The sequence below is a fragment of the Orcinus orca genome, chromosome 8, assembly GCF_937001465.1.
Source record: "Orcinus orca chromosome 8, mOrcOrc1.1, whole genome shotgun sequence".
NCBI lineage: Eukaryota > Metazoa > Chordata > Mammalia > Artiodactyla > Delphinidae > Orcinus > Orcinus orca.
Window position 1 is genome coordinate 6,099,991 of NC_064566.1, and position 18,587 is coordinate 6,118,577.

The following is an 18,587-nucleotide window of genomic DNA, read 5'->3' on the forward strand; positions in this document are numbered from 1 at the left end:
TACTGAGCCTGCGCTCTACAGCCCGTGAGCCACAACTACTGAAGCCCGCGCGCCTAGAGCTGGTGGTCCACAACAAAAGAAGGCACCGCCATGAGAAGCCCGCACACCGCAATGAAGAGTAGCCCCCGCTCGCTGCAACTAGAGAAAGACTGTGCGCAGCAACGAAGACCCAAAGCAGCTAAAAATAAATAAAAATAAATAAATTTATAAAATAGGGGATCATGGAATTCCCTGGCTGTCCAGTGGTTAGGAATCTGCACTTCTACTGCAGGGGGCACGGCTTTGATTCCTGGTCAAGCCGGGGCACGGCAAAAAAGAAAATAGGGGATCAAAAGAGGGAATATTTGAGTGAAGACTGGAAGGAGTGGAAAGAGAGCTGTGTGATACCTGGGAAAGAACATTCTAGGCTGGGGCTAATGTAAGTTCAAAAGCCTGAGATGGGTGTGTGCCTGGTGAGTCAGGAGGCCAGTGTGGCTGGAGTGGCACGGACCAGGTGGGGAATGCTTGGGAATTAGGTCAGAGAAATAAGGGGGTTTTATCAGGCTTTAGTCAGAGGAGTGACATTTGGCTGCCCCACGGGTGAGGGTTAGGAGGCTGCGGGTTGGAGGCTAGCAGACAAGGGTGGAGGCTGCCACGGTGGGAAGATGAGCCAGGACGGAGTGTTTAGGAGGCAAATTTGGCAGCGTTTGGTGAAGATTGACTGTGGGGAATGAGGGTAGAGAGTCAAGGGCACCTCCTCAGTGTCCTCCTGGGTGTCTGGCTTGGGCCTCTGGTGGAGCCCTTCATGAAACGAGAGGATGGAGGGTTTGTTGGGAGTGCAGTGGGGGGAGATGATGAGTTCAGCCCTGAAAAGGTTAAGTTTGGAAATTCCCTGGTGGTCCAGTGGTTAGGACTCCACGCTTCCACTGCAGGCTGGTGGGGTTCAATCCCTGGTCCAGGAACTAAGATCCCACAAACTTCATGGCAAAAAAAAAAAAAAAAAGTTAAGTTTGATGTGCCTGCAGGGCATCCAAGTGGAGATCCAGAGGCAAATGTTTTTTCTTAGATGGACAGAAATTTTGCTAAAGATGGAAATCTTTAAACAGCATACTTATATACATATGTCTTATGTCACTGCTCAGATATCACAAACTAATTTTCTAGGTCAACCTGGGGGCTAAAATATGTAAAAGAATTATTTGTTTACAATTTTACCAAAGCTAAACTTTTTTTAAAAAGCTATTATTCACTAAATACAAAGTTCACCTAATACCACTGAGTTAGGCATTGCTATGGACTAAATGTTTGTGTCCCCCCCAAAACTCATATGTGATGATGTTCGGTGGTACTTTGGGAGGTATTTAGGGTTAGATGAGATCATGAGAGTGGGGCCCCAGCCCTTATAAGAAGCAGAAGAGACCAGAGCCCCCTCTCTTTCCACCGTGGGAGGATACAGCAAGAAAGCAGCAAATGACAAACCAGGAAGAAGGCCTTCACTAGGCACTGGTCTGCTGGCACCTTAATTTAGGACTTCCCAGCCTCCAGAACTGAGGAATAAATGTTTGTTTAAGCCTCCAGTCAGTCTGTGGTATTTTGTTACAGCAGCCTGAGCAGACAGAGACAGGCATCATCAGGTATATCCCAGCCAGGGAGTCAGAAGTCCCAGGTTTCCCCCATCAACAGAGGGGTGGAATGGAATATTACTCAGCCATAAAAAAGAACAAAATAATGCCATTTGCAGCAACATGGATGGACCTAGAGATTGTCATACTGAGTGAAGTAAGTCAGACAGAGAAAGACAAATATCATATGATATCATTTATATGTGGTCTAAAATAAATGGTACAAATGAACTAATTTACAAAACAGAAACAGAGTCACAGACGTAGAAAGCAAACTTATGGTTACCGGGGGGAAACGGGGGGAGAGATAAATTGGGCGATTGGAATTGACATATACACACTACTATATATAAAATAGGGAGTTCCCTGGCAGTCTAGTGGTTGGGACTTGGTGTTTCCACCGAAGGGGGCACAGGTTCCATCCACGGTCGGGGAAGTAAGATCCTGCCTGCCATGTGGCCAGAAAATAAAATAAAATGAAATGAAAAATATAAAATAAAAGAAAATAAATAACATAAAATAAAATCCTACTGTATAGCACAGGGAACTTCTACTCAATGCTCTGTAATGACCAATATGGGAAAAGAATCTAAAAAAGAGTGGATATATGTACATGTATAACTGATCCACTTTGCTGTACGCCTGAAACTAACACAACATTGTTAATCAACTATACTCCAATAAAATTTTTTTTAAAAAAAGGAAGAAGAGAAAATACTTGTAGAAAGAACAAAACAAACAAAAAGAAGTCCCAGATTTCCCATACATTGTCTGTGACCTTGGGCAAGGAATTCCATCTCCTTTTCACCCATTCATTTATCACATATTCAGTGAGCTATGGCTGTGCTTAGGCACTGAGGAGAAAGCAATGAATGAGCAAAGCTGACAGGGTTTCTGCCCTCAAGAGCGAGTAGAAGTAATGGAGAGGCCTGTGGATCACCCGTGACCTTGAGCCTCCCTTCCTGCCTTGAGAGACTTAGGAGCAGGTAGGTTATGTCCAAGCCCAACCAAGGCCTGGGACCTGGGACCTGGGCTTTATGTGCCTCATTTTATTGTACTCTCATCTCATCCCTGCAAGACATCTATATGCTTACCCTACAGATGAAGAAATGCTCAGAGAAGCAGAGCTATTCACTGAAAGTCTTATAGTTAATAAGTGATAGATAAAAATTTAGAACTTGTGCTTCCCTGGACACCATCGAGAGAGTGGAAGACACCCCACAGGATGGGAAAAGAGATTTGCAAATCACATATCCGATAAGGGAATTGTATCTAGACTATATAAAAAACTCTTACAGCTCAATAATAAAGACAAATAACCCAATTTATTCTTTTTTTTTAATTTTATTTATTTATTTTTGGCTGCGTTGGGTCTTTGTTGCTGCATGTGGGCTTTCTCCAATTGTGCCAAGTGGGGGCTACTCTTCGTTGAGGTGCGTGGGCTTCTCATTGCAGTGGCTACTTTTGTTGCGGAGCACGGGCTCTAAGCGCACGGGCTTCAGTAGTTGTGGCTCGCGGGCTCTAGAGCACAGTCTCAGTATTTGTGGCACACAGGCTTAGTTGCTCCGCGGCATGTGGCATCTTCCCGGACCAGGGATCGAACCCGTGTCCCCTGCATTGGCAGGTGGATTCCTAACCACGCGCCACCAGGGAAGCCCCTAGTTTCAGGTTTTAAATCGTGACACCTCATCTGACCAAACTCCCCAAAATAACAACTTGCTGGCTGGTTAAGGCAGAGATTGAAGTGGGTTCCACAGAGGGAGTTATTAAAATGTCATCCTCTCCTACTTCAGGACCTTAAAGGCCTCAGATCACTTGGAGATGACCTTTCTAAATTAAAAGGTAATTCCTATGAAGGGTGTAAGATGGGGCACAGAGTAAGCACTAGCTATGCGTTATTATTATTGTTGTTGCTGTTATCGGATGATTCCTAGGAGTTATACAAGAGTGAGGTGAGGTCATTCTGGGATTAGGGTGTAACAAGAATCTTCAGGGGGGCTTCCCTGGTAGCACAGTGGTTAAGAATCCGCCTGCCAATGCAGGGGACATGGGTTCGAGCCCTGGTCTGGGAAGATCCCACATGCTGCGTAGCAATTGAGCCTGTGCGCCACAACTACTGAGCCCACGTGCCACAGCTACTGAAGACCCCGTGCTCCGCAACAAGAGAAGCCTCCACGATGAGAAGCCCGCGCACCACAACAAAGAGTAACCCCTGCTCGCTGCAACTAGAGAAAGCCCGCGCACAGCAACGAAGACCCAACACAGCCAAAAATAAATAAATAAAATAAATAAATTTATTTAAAAAAAAAAAATCTTCAGGGGCTCTCTGAAGCTGCTGCAGCCTGAGATCTTAGCCACAAAGCAGTGAGGATATGCATCGATTTATGCATGGAGCTCTAGAGCCCTTGGGGGTGGAGGTGGGGAAGGTCAGTACACAAACCCTAGGCCTAATGATTCAGCCAGGGAGACCTGGAAGTGGACCAGAGCTGCTCACTCAAGGCTGAGAGATGTTCCCTGAGATATATTCACCTCTAGGAAAGGAGTCTGGGCTCAAGACTTGGGGCCCAGAATGTCCATCCATCCATCCATCAAATCATCGAAGAAATATTACAGTAAATCCACTAAGGGCCAAGGCAGGGTCATTTTTTGACCCTTGTTGGTCTTAGTCTGTCAGACTTTTGGGGTCCCCACCCCACATCTTCTCACATCTGATCAAATGCACCTATGTCCCACATCAAATAATATTTTGCTGTAAATTTCTTTGAAAGAAATTTTATAGTTTTGCTTTTGAAATTATCTGACTTCATGTAACTTGTTTAAACTATGATTTGCTAGAAAAATGTAAAAATAAAGAAAAAACAAACAAAGAAACAGTCCAGTGGGAATAAGCAAAGTAAGGACAGGGTATGATGGATGTTGAAAGATACAGTGTTCTGAGAGAGAGGGAGGGGGCTCCTTTAGACGAGGTGGTCCTTATTCTGAAGAAATAGCATTTAGGCTGAGACAGGAGAGCTGGGAAGGAACCTGCCCCCTACAGAGCAGGGGGAGTCTCTCCAGGCAGAGGGAACAGCAAGTGCAAAGGCCCTGAACCTGGAAAGCACTTAGCTTGTGGACAGGAAGAGGGTCATTGTGGCAGGGGCTGAGTGAGGGGCAGTGAGAGAGCACGAGATTAGTTCAGACAGGAGGGCAGGGGCCAGGTGATGCCTAGCCGTACAGGCCATGGTACGGAGTTGAGATTTTGTTCTAAGTGGAGAGTGCCAGTTAGGTTTGGCTCCCTGGGGAGTAGATTCAGAGAGGGTGATTGGCGGGCAGGAGGTCCATTAAGGAGTGCTCTCAGGATCAACACGGGTGGAAGAGAAGGGAGGGAGGCAAGACTGAGCAGAGGGAGAATTTGATCTGCGTGCAGTCTCAATGGGCACCTCCCCTGACCCAGCAGGGAATTCTGAAGCTGAGATGACCCTTCAGATTTGTCATTAGATGCAGCTGCCTGGGGGAGTGGGCATGACTCTTCAGCCGAGGCCCTGAGGGGTTGACAGCGGAGGGCAGTGAGCCAGTAGCTGGACACCAAGTCCATCCCTGAAGAAGAATCTGGTCTGTGCGTCACAGCCCACAACCTGATCCAGTTTATGTTTAAGGAGGCCCCTCTAGCTGCTGCGTGGAGAGAATTATTGGAGGGAAGAGTGGGTCCAGCCAGGCCAGCAGTGATGGTGGTTTGGCCATGAGTGATGGCTGTGGGAATACAGATAAGTGGATGATTCTTGGAGACATTGGGAGGTGGAACCAGAGCACTTGAAGATGGATTAGATGTGAGGCATGCAGGGAAGGGAAGAATCAAGGACGCTTCAGGTCTGCGGACTGAACAACCGAGGGAACAGTGATGCCATATGCTGAGATGTGGGATTCCTGAGGGAAGTGGCTGGGTGGGAGGTGAGAGAGCAGGGAGAGAGCGCCCCTCAACTTCCTTACAGGCTCAAGACCCTGGAAGTGTCCAGGACCAAGCCTCAACAGCGCCATCGTGTGGTGGTAATAAGCCATAACAGCAGTGGACTCCAGACCTCAGTTGCCTGCAAGGTGGGGAAAGAGGTCAGACCACAGGAAATACCCTCAGAAACCAGCGCCTCTTTCGGACTGAGTAAATCGCTGCAGATTTTGGACAACTCAGAGTGGGCGGAAGATGAGGAGCCTCAAAAGAAAGAGGTAGCTAGGCAACGGAGTTTGAGGAATTATGTGAGAAAGATAAAATGGTGTTACTGTACCTGTGCCATAAAGGAATCAATCAACATAATAATAATGTTGACAGCTACCATTCAGTGAGCAGATAGGAGGAGCTGCAATGATCCCTTGTAATCTACACGCATCAATACAAGGAGGCTCAGAGAGGTGAAAAGATGTGTCCCAGGTTATACAATAGTAGATGGTGGTGGAGTTAGGATTAAAACCCAGGTCAGCCTACCAATGGATCTCAATTCTGTTAGATCCAACACGCCATTTTAACAGTAAATATTATACAATGCCCTCTTTACATCCCGACATCTGGATTGTGCCTGATGCATTACTGTGCACTCGGTCAATATTTGTTAAATGAATGAAAGAAAATTCATGGATAGTATCCTACCTAACGACATAATTTTTTAAATCAAGTAAAAAGAAAATGAAAGCAATTTGTGCTAAAGAAATCTGCATTTCCACATGTACATGTCTCAGTCAGGATCACATCGGAAGACGTAACAAGGTGATTATTGTGAACAGGGATCACCCCAGATACTGATCTAGGCATGATCTTTTTCTTTTCTTTTTCTAAATTAATTAATTAATTAATTTTTAGCTGCGTTGGGTCTTCGTTGCTGCACGTGGGCTTTCTCTACTTGTGCTGAGCGGGGTCTACTCTTCCTTGCGGTGCGTGGGCTTCTTACTGCTGTGGCTTCTCTTGTTGCGGAGCACAGGCTCTAGGCGGCGCGGGCTTCAGTAGTTGTGGCACGTGGGCTTAGTTGCTCCGCGGCACGTGAGATCTTCCCAGACCAGGGCTTAAACCCGAATCCCCTGCCTTGTCAGGCGGATTCTTAACCACTGCACCACCAAGGAAGTCTGAAACATGATCTTCTGAAATGGTGAATGTAAGGCCAACTGGCCCGAGGCAGGGGAACACAATCAGATTCACAGGTTGCATCAGACGGAAACTCGCCGGACCACCCAGTTCCAGAAACTGACCTGGAGACATTCCGGACCACCCAGTTCCAGGAACTGACCTGGGGACTTTGCACCCGGCCCAGCCTTCCCCGCCTTTCGAGGGGCGGGACTAACGGTTCCCCAGGATACCCGAAAAGACCACCAAATAAGGAATACCCTGCGCCCTCCCAGATTCACCACACCCCTTTCCCTTCTTCCCCTATAAAATCTTGCCCAACCCTCGCCCGGGTGCGACTTCTCTGGCCCCTTTCTCTCGGACCACTGAACCTCGCCCGGAGCGCTCCCTAATAAAGCTCACTTGAAGCTTTCCTCTGTTTCGCGGTGCCGTTTGTTAAGATCCGACCTTACAGTGAATGCCCTTTGTAAAGATTTGAACTCATACAAGGAAAATTCTTCCCTGGAGTTTCATTTTAGTAGACTTCCTGGAAAATTTAGTGTATGCTATAACTGCACATAATATTACATGTTTACATATATAACAGAGTTAGGGTTCTTGGCGCAGATAATTATAAACAGGTTTTTCCTCTTACATAAATGACCAGTGGGACATTAGAAATCTGTGCAGGACACGGAACAGTTCTGTTATGTGGGACTGTCCTGAACATTGAACGATGTCTAGCATCTCTGGCCCCTGTCTACTAAGGACCAGAAGAGCCCCTATCAATGTGAAAACAAAAATGCCCCTACATATTTCCAAGTTCAAATTTCCAGGACAGTAGAGCTCCCTTGAAACCTCTGGTGTATGTGAAAGCCTAGCCACCTAAGCTTTGCTTAACTGGCCTTCTCCTCTTTCCGAACCCCCCACTCCCGTCCCCCCCACCCCCACAAGGATCTGGGCTTTCACACTCTCACTTCTCATCCCACCCTTTAGGACTCTCTCTGCAAGTGTTTGTTTGTTTGTTGCTAGAAGACTAGAACTGAGGTAATGAATGAGGTACATTTCTATCTTATTTCTGCAAATAGGCTCAGAGAAGTAAAGTAACTTGCTCATAGCCACACAGCCAATTTGAAGTGGCTAAACCAGAATTAAAAGCTAGTCAGTCTGACTCTAAAGCCTGTGATTTTTCCCTCTTTTCTAATCCCTTCTCACTTTCTCCTACCTCTCAGTCTTGGGGAAACAAGTCTTAGGAAACTGAAGTATTTCACTTACCGGGTAAAATTTTTAGAAGTGTCCACCATTTCCAAGGGTCAGGAGGTGAGCTGGAGGGATCTGGAACAGATTCAGACCATACAGCTGTTAACTACCATTTTCATAAATCAGGTGAAATTCCCGGAAGGAAACCCTGCTGTTTGCCCTACCTTGTCCTAGAAAGGGAAGTTCCATTTGGCCAGGTCCAGGGTGTTGGGCCATCTCCCAGACATTTTCATTTCTGGGTAGCATTTGCTTTAGTGTAAATGCAGACCTTCTCAAACCCTAGTGGCAGAAGAGCGCGAAATCAACCCCTTATCCTGGAACCTAGGGATGAGCTGCAAGCAACTACCATTTCATTGAAAATTCAGGTCTTTAAGGAAGTGCTGCTGGAATTCCCTGGCAGTCCGATGGTCAGGATTCATTTGGTGCTTTCACTGCCACAGCCTGGGTTCAATCCCTGGTCAGGGAAATGAGATCCCTTAAGCCACTTGGCATGGCCAAAAAAAAAAAAACTGTAAATTTTGCACACCATCCCTAATATTTGGGGGACATTCCAATAGAAAATAAATTTAAAATAAACTTCATCTCAGTGTAGAAATTGACATATAAGAGCATACTTTTCAAACATAAATGTTTCTAAGATTCACCCACATATTCCAAGTTCCTTACCTAGGCCTACTGAAGCAGAAGCCGGGACCATGCATTTTCAACTACTCCCCCATTCCTCACTCCACACCCCCTGGCCACTGGGTGACTGATCTTTTTTTTTTTTTTTTTCTTTTCTTTTTTTTGACTGCACGGCTTACAGGATCTTAGTTTCCAGACCAAGGATCGAACCTGTGCACCCTGCTGTGGAAGCACCCAGTCCTAACCACCGGAGGGCCAGGGAATTCTGGTGGCTGATCTATTTAGTTCATTGAGCTTACTTGGGAAAACAATGCTCTGTTTATCCTCTGGCTTTAAATGGCACCCCTCCTGTACCGCGGGGTCTGCAGAGGCCAGTTTGAGAAGCAGAATCTCTATCTGTATTAGAACTGGATTCAAACCCTGCTTCCATCTTCACCCTTTCTACAACTTGGGCAAGTAACTGAATCTCTTGTTGCCTTAGTTTCCTTATCTGCATCATAGCTGTTTTGTGGGGTTGTTGTGGGGTTCATTTGGCTAATACATATGCATGTACTGAGAATGCTGAGTGCCTAGCATGTAGTTAGTGCTCATTAAATGTTAGACATTATTTTTACTGTTGTTAGTATTTTTGTGTACCAGGCTCTCTTCTGGGGAACACGCATGCAGACAGACCTCTAAGGTGGGCCCCATGATCCCCACCTCCTGGTGTTCACATCTTTGTGTAATCCTCTCCCCTCCCCTTGAGTATGAGAGAGACCTGTGACTTGCTTCTAGCCAACAGAAAACAGCAGAAGTGTGAGACTTCCCTGGTGGTCCAGTGGTTAAGAATCTGCCTGCTAACGCAGGGGACATGGGTTCAATCCCTGGTCAGGGTACTAAGATCCCACATGCCATGGGGCAACTAAGCCTGTGCACCACTACTACTGAGCCCACATGGTCTGGTGCCTGAGCACTACAACTAGAGAGCCTGTGTGCCACAACTAGAGAGAAGCCCACACTCCACAACAAGAGATCCTGGGTGCCGCAACTAAGACCCGATGCAGCCAAAAATAAATAAATAGTTTAAAAAAAAAAAAGGAAAGGAAAACAGCAGAGGTGATTGATACAAGTGACTACATGTGTGATTATATTAGCCAAGACTTTAATATCCTCGCTTTCCCTTACCTGCTTTGAGGAAACAAGCAGCCGTGTTGGGAAGGTCCACATGGCAAGGAGCTGAGGGTGGCAGACAGCCATCAGCCAGCGAACAACTGAGGCCCCAGTCTGAGGTCCCACAAGGAGCTGAGTGCTGCCAACAGCCCCGTGAGCTTGGAAGCAGATCCTTCCTCAGTCCAGCCTCCAATGAGACTGCAGCCCTAGCCATTCATTTTGTGATAATGTTCCACACAGTGATAGAAAACTGATACACCACCCCTCTCTTTTCAAACTATTGGTTCCTACAATTCTCCCCTCACTCTCCTGAATCATCAATATCTCCCTTTCTATTCCATCAACTCATAAGCATACTCCAGTGTCTCCCATCTTAAAAACACGCTTTTTGGCTGTGCTCCAAGGCATGCAGGACGTTGGTTCCCCCACCAGGGATCGAACCCCGGGCTCCTGGCAGTGGAAGCATGGAGTCTCAACCACTGGACCACCAGGGAATTCCCAACTCACCACTCTTTTTTTTTTTGGTGGTACGCGGGCCTCTCACTGCTGCGGCCTCTCCCGTTGCGGAGCACAGGCTCCGGACGCGCAGGCCCAGCGGCCATGGCTCACGGGCCCAGCCGCTTCGCGGCATGTGGGATCTTCCCGGACCGGGGCACGAACCCGTGTCCCCTGCATCGGCAGGCGGACTCTCAACCACTGCGCCACCAGGGAAGCCCCCAACTCACCACTCTTAATGAGGTCCCCCATGACCTACATGTTGCCCAATCCCAAGGTCACTTCTGTCTCCTCATCTTACTTGCCCTCTCTGTGGCATTTGACACAGCCAGCCACTTCCTCTTTCTTGAAATCCACTCTCTTCTACTTTCTTGACCTCATCCTCTCAGACTTCCTTCTCTCTCAATGTCCATTTCTTCCCAGTCTCCTCTGCAGCCTCCCTCTTTTCAGCTCAGCGCCTGGATGTTGCCATGCCCCTGGCTTCACTTTCCTCATGTGTAATTGTACGGTTTCTCTCTTGAAGGTTGTTGTGAGAATTGCCTGAGATAACATATGTGTGACTTAAAAAAAATTCCTCCCTTTCGTTTGTGAATTACAAGTATGTGCTCTTCCCTTGCTCTGATGAGAAAATGAGGCACCCTTTCCCCCAGACACTTGTTAGGTGGCTCCGGTGCCCAAGGAACAGACTTTGGGGAAGATGACTGTTTCCCACGAAGGTGAAATAAATACGACAGCAATGTGGATCTCTGGAAACCCAGATCTAAGAAAAGTCTCACTGCCCCTGCTGGGCCTTAGAAATTGCTAGACCTTTCAGGAGGAGGCAGTTCACGGGGCTAAGAGTCTAGGAATACAGAGGCCATGGCACTGAGCTCAACCAGGGGCAGTGGGGGTGAAACCGTGCACCTCAGATTGGGATTCGAACCCACACAGCCAGGACTCAAACCCGACCAAAAGCCTTGGTATTCCAACTGAGGCCATACACCTGCTTTCAGGACTTAATGAATCGCAGGTTCTTGATGTCTCACTGCAGAAAGAATTCAGTGAGAGACAAAGTGATAGGTAAAAAGTGGATTTATTTAGAGAGAAACACACTCCGCAGAGTGTAGGCCATCTCAGAAGGCAAGAGTGGCCCCAGGGTATGGGGTTGTCAGTTTTCATAAGGGTGGGTAATTTCTTAGGCTAATGAGTGGGAGGAGTATTCCAGCTATTTCGGGAAGGGGCGGGGATTTCCAGGAATTGGGCCATCGCCCACTTTTTGATCCCTGTGGTTGGGCTTGGAACTGTCATGGCGCCTGTAGGTATGTCATTTAGCTTGCTGACGTGTTACAGTGAGGTATACTGAGGCTCAAGGTCTAGTGGAAGTCGACTTGTCCACCATCTTGGACCCATTTGGTTCTAATCAGTTTATGTCATGTCCTCGGGCTGTGTCATTCTTTCAGAGGTTGTGCCCTGCCCCCTTCCCTCCTGTTTCAGGGGTGGGTCAGGGACGCCTTCCTGAGGAATCATCCTCTAGACCGAGAGCTGAAAGGTGTCTGGGAGTTTGGCCAAGGGAAGAGCAATGTGAAGCTTCCAGGGTGCGCAAGAGCTCGAACTTCTGCAAATAGAGTCAGACTGGAGTGTCAAGTGCACAGCACAAGGTGACAGCCAAGGTGCTTCTGGACCTGAAGGGGGCCTTAGGAGCCAGATTAAGGACCTGGGACTGTCTCCTGCAAGAGAGACAAAGGGAGCCCCGAAGAGCTGCAACTGGGGAGGGCACAAGCAGGGGGAGATCAGCCACTGCTGGGCTCCCTCAGGCCCTTCCCTCTCAGACATCAGCTGGGAGCTTGGAGCTGACTCTGGTCTGGCTCCAGCACTAAGTTTTGAGTAGCTGAAAGTCACTTCGCCTCGATAGCCCTCTGCTACCAAAAGAAGTCAGGTGTGGACCGGATGATCTTTAGGACCTGCTCTCCCCACTCTCCATGCCCAAACTAACCCTCTACCCACTTCTGGGGCTTCCCCAACTCCCTTAAAAACTCTCTTCCCTGTTTCCTGTCCCACAGCTGGTAACATCTTGGAGGAAAATTCCTTTTACTCATCTCTCTCCACTAGACTGGGAGCTCCGAATAGGCAGCACTATGCCTAGTGTATCTGTTCATGCTTCTTCTTGCTAGGCCTTGAACACAGTGGTGAATACTTGGTGGAACAAAAGAACGGTCCCAACCCTGTGCGCTGTTCGCATGTTTGTGTTTGATCCCCATGACTGCCTGAGGCAGTACCAGTGCAGGGAATTTTAGCTGCCATTTTGCTGATGAGAAGAGGGGCTTCGAAGAGCTGGTGGAGCTGTGAACTCAAGCTCTGAAGCCAACTCTCTGGGTTCAAGTCCAGCTCTTTCACTTAGCAGCTGTTTGGCAAGCCACTTAATCTCCCTAAACCTGTATTTTCTCAATTGTAAGTCGGGGATAATAACATCTACTTCACAGGATTGCTACAAAGATTAAAGGGAGATGGCATATAACATGTATAATAAGCATGCAATAAATGCTAGTTATTTTTATTCTCAGGCCAGCATCCTTTCTCCTCCCCAAACGTTACCAAGTCCAAGCTCGCCCTGCTTGCCGCACGACAGGCCAATAAATCGGCAGACGAGGTGTTGTTGACGCAAGGAATACGACTTTATTCACAAAGCTGTCAGACTGAGAAGATGGTGGACTAGGGTCCCCCAAAAAACATCTTATGGGGTCTGGATGCCAGTTTCTTTTATAGAACAGAGACGGGGAGGAGGTGAGGAAGTAAAGTAAAAATACCATTTATCTTGCAAAATAGGAGGGGATGTGTTAATCTCTTCTTTTGTGCAGCCACTCACAGATGGACAAGGTCAGAATGTCTCTCTGTGAGCTGAACAAAGGCACTTTAGTTTAACAGGCAGAGGGGCAGGGTTCCCTGTGGCAGGATGCTCACAGCTATAGACAGTGATTATAATAACAAAAGCAACGAAAAGCAAAGGTTAAAGTAAAAGAAACAGATCCAACAGGGAGTCAGAACTGGCTCTTCCCTGCTACACAAACAGCAGCTCCAAGACGTAAGAAGATTACTTCAAGGCTGCGGCTGGGGCCACCCCTCCTCAGACCCGGCTGGTGCAAGGATGCGTTATCAGCGCGGGACTAACGCCAGGATGCCTGCACAGCCAGCGCGACCCATGAGCCTCACGTGAATAAGCGAGCGCGCAGGCGCCCCCAGCCGGCGCCCATTGGCCGGCACCCCGCCGCCCTGGAGCGGAGGGAGGGACGGAGGGAGGGACCTCCAGGGCTCCCCCAACCCACCCCACCTCCCCGACCCCCCCGACCGCGGGCTGCTCAGCCCGGTCGGTTGGGTCGCGCGTCTGTCGGAGCGTGAGGACAGGACGCCGGCTTCGCCCTCGCCATGGCGCCCTGGCTGCAGCTGCTGTTGCTTTTGGGGCTGCTCCCGGGCGCCGCTCCGGCCCCCAACGAGCCCCGAGCGGCCGGCGCGCAGGCCTGGGAACTGGCGTCCCCGGAGCTGCTGGAGCCCGCCCGCTTCGCCCTAGAGATGTACAACCGCGGCCGGGCTGCCAGGACGCGGGCCACGCTGAGGGTCGTGCGCGGTGGCGTCCGCCGGGTGAGGACGCGCTGGGGGCGGCGGCGGCGGCGGTGGGTGGGGGCCCGGTGCGGGGTGAGCGGGACTCTCGTCCGAGGGCTGGGAGCTTTGGGGTAGACTTGGGGCGGGGGCGTTGTACGCCTGACTTGGGATGGGGGCGTTGGACCTCTACGGATTGGGAAGGGGAACGGCATGGTGGGGCTGTGAGCCCCACGAAGGCCGGACTGAGGAGGGAGTGGCTGTGCCCGCCACACGGCGCCCCCCTCCACCCCCCATCCAGGCGGGCCGGGGGTCGCTGTACTCCCTGAAGGCGACCCTGGTGGAGCCGCCCTGCAACGACCCCACGGTGTGCCAGCTCCGTGTGTCCAAGAAAACCCTGGTGAGTGATGGGGTTCCTGCGATACCCTGCCCCCAGACTGAGTCTGGCAGTAGTTGGGATGATCGGTCAAGTCCAGAGGGAGGGATCTGAGGCCGCAGCTACCCCACCGTGAGTCACTCCCCAGGCCTGGAAGGCCAGAGACCAAGAAGCTGCAAAAGGGAGGGTGTCTGGGTGCTCAGTCCCGTACTGTGCCTCGCTCTCCCCTATGGGGATGGTTGCCTTGGAGGTGGTCCTCACTGGGGGACCCTCCGGCTCCATCTTGCCAAGGCCTTGCTCCTGTCCCAGCCCCCCAACGGGCTTCCTCCTCTTCCTCCAGCTTTGCAGCTTTGAAGTCCTGGATGAGCTGGGGAAACACATGCTGCTGAGGCAGGACTGTGGCCCAGTGGATACCAAGATTACAGGTGCTGGGATAGCCCAGGGATGCTGGGATAGCTCAGGTCAGACTTCCCTCAGGGGTCAGTCCTGATTCTTCTCTGTTCCAACCCTCTTCTCCAGATGACAAAAATGAGACTTTCAGTTCATTCCTTCCACTGTTGAACAAGGATCCCCTGCCCCAGGTGAGGAGCCTGTTTGTCTGGGGAACTGGCTGCTGCCTTATATTCCCTCTCTTCCCCTCAACCTGGCCTGGGGCTCCCGGGTCATTCTGAGAAGGAAGCCTTGTAAAGACCCCTCTGCCTTTCCAGGACTTTTCTGTGAAGATGGTTTCAATCTTCAAGGACTTTGTCACCACCTATAACCGGACATATGAAACGACGGAGGGTGAGGACCTAGCCTTGGCTGTACCTGTCCCGATCAGATCAGGACCTTCCCCCCAACTTGGCACCTTGGTGTGGGAGAGGGGAAGGGCACAAGGGGCAGTGCATCCTTTCAAGGGCCCCTAAATCCCCAACTTCTTGCTCAGCCTCCCAGGACTTGGCAGCCATCTCAGGTACCTGGCCCCTTCTCCCATCTGATTTTCCTAGTCAGAAACCATAGGTCTCCATCATCCTGGGTAGAGTGGGATGGGGCAAAGGCCAGATTTTCTCTGCTGGAGGACCCCTGGCATGGTGGCCTTTTCCCACAACCTCCTGTCTCAGGATGTCCTCTGGAGCCCATTTCGGTTCTGCCTTCATACCTGGGAAGTCATCACCCGGGTTTGGCCCCATTGTCACTTGCAGGTCTGGCCCCCTACCCTCACCCACCCCAGGGTTATGCCCTTCTTGAAATAAGCTTCAGGCCTGATCCAGAGCTTACCATTCCCCAGGGAAACCTCTGCCTCTTATCCCCAAGCACCTCTCCTTTTATGATCTGCCTGGGGCCCAAGCCTCTCTTCTACTCGTTCCTCAGAAGCCAGGTGGCGCATGTCCGTCTTTGCCAATAACATGGTGCGAGCGCAGAAGATCCAGGCCCTGGACCGTGGCACAGCTCGGTATGGGGTCACCAAGTTCAGTGACCTTACAGGTAGGGTCAGAGCCGTCATGGTACCTGGAAGAGACAGGGCCTGCTCCCAAGGCCCCTGTTCAGGACTGGCTTAGAATACTCTTTTCCCATCCCCTGCCCACAGAGGAGGAGTTCCGCACCATCTACCTGAATCCCCTCCTAAAAGAGGAGCCTGACAAGAGGATGCGCCTAGCCCAGTCCATCCCTGACCTTCCTCCACCTGAGTGGGACTGGAGGAGTAAGGGGGCTGTCACCAAAGTCAAGGACCAGGTTGGACCCCCAAGAAGTGAGGGTGGGACATGAGGACTGCACTGGCGTTTGGAAGGGACCCAGCCCTGACTCTCCCTGTCTCTTGCAGGGCATGTGCGGCTCCTGCTGGGCCTTCTCAGTCACAGGCAACGTGGAGGGCCAGTGGTTCCTAAAACGGGGGTCCCTGCTCTCCCTCTCTGAGCAGGGTGAGCATCCCACTCTGCCCACCCTGTCCCCAGCCCAGCCCCTCCGGAGGGCTCCTCGGGACCAGGCTTCTGTCTCCTAGAGCTCTTGGACTGTGACAAGGTGGACAAGGCCTGCCTGGGTGGCTTGCCCTCCAACGCCTACTCAGCCATAAGGACTCTGGGTATGCATTCATGGGCTTCAGGAGGGGCAGCAGGAGTCCCAGCTCCCTCCACAGGAAGTCACTTTGGGAGGGGAGAGACATGAGCGTGGCAGTCACCTGAACTGGGTTCGAGTCTTATTGCTGACCCTTACCGGCTGAAGACCTTGGGCAGGTCAGCTCTTTCAGAGCCTCAGTTGTCTCACCTGGGAAATGGGGCTCCTCATGCCCACTTTGTAGGATCGTCTTAAGTGTCAAGTGAGGAAATATATGTAAAGTTCCTGGTGCACAGCAGGGGGTCTCGGTATTTTCATTGCTTGGCGGTCTGTATTTCTATAATGCTGCTAAACCAGGGAGCAGCACACCTCACCCCTGAGAGGAGGCATTGTCCTAAATTGGCAATTCAGTTGAGCAGTGGGTCGCAGTGGCAGGAAAATGAGGGCTGAGGGATTGAGGTGGCTGTACCAAGATTGGTGAGGGAGTCTGGCAGGGGTCTGGGCCAGATTGGGAGCAAACTGTCAGGGCCGGACAAGCAAGCCAAGGTCAGGAGTCCCAGGAACGCTGGGATGAGTGAGGAGTCAGAAGCTGGGAGCTGGATTCCATCTCTGCCACATTTCTCACTGGGGGCTCCCCCATCCCTCTGGGCCTCAGTTGTGTCACCTCTAGAATGAGGCCTCCCTCAGAGAGGATGGCCTATAGCTGGGGGTGGATAGAGAACATGAGGCCTTGTGGAGGAGGGGCTTAGCACAGCCCCTGGCTGGGAGCAGATGAGTGTTATGAACTGGGGCCCATGTTTTCTCTAACCCCCGATCTGCCCCCCGCCATTCCCCAGGAGGGCTGGAGACAGAGGACGACTACAGCTACCACGGCCACTTGCAGGCCTGCAGCTTCTCTGCAGAGAAGGCCAAGGTCTACATCAATGACTCAGTGGAGCTGAGCCAGAATGAGCAAAGTGAGTGAGGGAGGGGTGCAGGGGTGAGGACAGGCCAGGTGGGGCTGGGGCCTGGGTGCCCCTGACACTGCCCCTCCTCTGTCTTAGAGCTGGCGGCCTGGCTGGCCAAGAAGGGCCCCATCTCCGTTGCCATCAATGCCTTTGGCATGCAGGTAGGACCCCAGCCTCACTGCTGCTCCGGTTCTTGCTGACTCTTCCCCCACTTCTCAGAGCTGGCCCCCTACTCGTCTTCTCCCCCTCAGTTCTACCGCCATGGGATCTCCCACCCACTGCGGCCCCTCTGCAGCCCCTGGCTCATCGACCACGCTGTGCTGCTCGTGGGCTACGGCAACCGTGAGTTCCACTGACCCTGCCCTGCCCATCCATCCACCCCAGGTCACAGGCAGAGGCTGGACCACAGCATCTCAGGACCTCTGGAGGGGGCATCAGGGGAACACCAAGGAACCTGGTCCTAAACTCTGCCTCGGGCTATGGGCCAGGCAGGATCATCCATCCTCTCTATGAATGGGAAAGCCAAGGCGCTGGGAGGTTGAGGTGTTATGAATGGATACCCTGCTAGAGGCGGGTGGGGGGGTGTCCTCCCCAAACCCCAGAGCCGTACCAGGTCTCCAGGAGCGTGGTAGGTGGGCCTGTCTTGCTTTCTGCTCTTTTCCTAGTACCTGTCACACAGTAGGCCCACAGCAGATGTTTGAAGAGTGCAAAGTGCTTGAGGCCCTGACTCCCTGCTCTCTGCACTGCTCCTCAGGCTCTGCCACTCCCTTCTGGGCCATCAAGAACAGCTGGGGCACTGACTGGGGCGAGGAGGTGAGTCTCGCCCGCTTGGCCCCAGCCCTCCAGCCCCCATCCTGCCCCGGTGCCCTCACCAACCCCCCCTGTCTCCCAGGGTTACTACTACTTGCACCGTGGCTCCGGGGCCTGTGGTGTGAACATCATGGCCAGCTCAGCAGTGGTGGACTGAGGCATACCAGCTCCGGGCCTGGTGCTGACCAGAGCAGCCCCTTCCCCTGCCTGACCTGCATGACCAGGCCCCTCCCCAGGAGGCACAGCTGGCTGAGGGACGGGCACCAGGTACCTCAGGGTGAGCAAAGGCCACTGGGCTACTCCCACCCTGAAGTTCCCCAACTGCACCTTTGTTGAATTGTTGTAGCTAGGAGGATCTTGGGGTGAAGGATGATGTCTTGGCAGCCAAAGCTGGGGCAAGAACCCTGGGCTCGGGTAAGGAGCAGGGGGAAGAAAATATTCTGGTCTTAAAGCCAGCTTTGTCCTCTGTAGGCTCAGGCTTCCTGCCCCGGCTTTCCTCTGATGCTATAAATTTTCTGGTCCCCCCTGTATCTGGGGACAGTGTTGCCTTCCATGTCTAGAGAAACTGTTGTAACCAACCTTTTCTAACACAATAAAGAGGTGTCCTAGACCCCAGTGTGGTGTGAATGTCGGACCCTGAGGGCAAGGAGGGGTGGTGGGGA

The 18,587-nt window shown here is 51.3% G+C and overlaps 1 protein-coding gene across 4 annotated transcripts; it reads left to right on the top strand.

Annotated features, from left to right (window-relative positions):
• The first annotated feature begins 13,434 nt into the window (after positions 1-13,434).
• On the top strand, positions 13,435-18,535 carry CTSF (cathepsin F). Of its 4 annotated transcripts, none has more exons than XM_012536084.3 (14): positions 13,435-13,803; positions 14,063-14,161; positions 14,478-14,562; positions 14,657-14,718; positions 14,845-14,920; positions 15,488-15,601; positions 15,705-15,850; positions 15,939-16,035; positions 16,116-16,196; positions 17,005-17,124; positions 17,212-17,276; positions 17,335-17,457; positions 17,870-17,928; positions 18,008-18,535. In XM_012536084.3, exons 1-14 carry the CDS (start codon positions 13,591-13,593, stop codon positions 18,048-18,050), a joined length of 1,383 nt encoding a protein of 460 aa, XP_012391538.1. In that variant the 5' UTR covers positions 13,435-13,590; the 3' UTR covers positions 18,051-18,535. The 4 variants fall into 4 exon arrangements, with proteins under 4 accessions (XP_012391538.1, XP_049569816.1, XP_049569815.1 ...); XM_049713858.1 differs by having other exon boundaries at positions 13,436-13,803; positions 15,491-15,601; positions 17,367-17,457; XM_012536083.3 differs by having other exon boundaries at positions 13,439-13,803; positions 17,367-17,457.
• Positions 18,536-18,587: the final 52 nt, after the last annotated feature.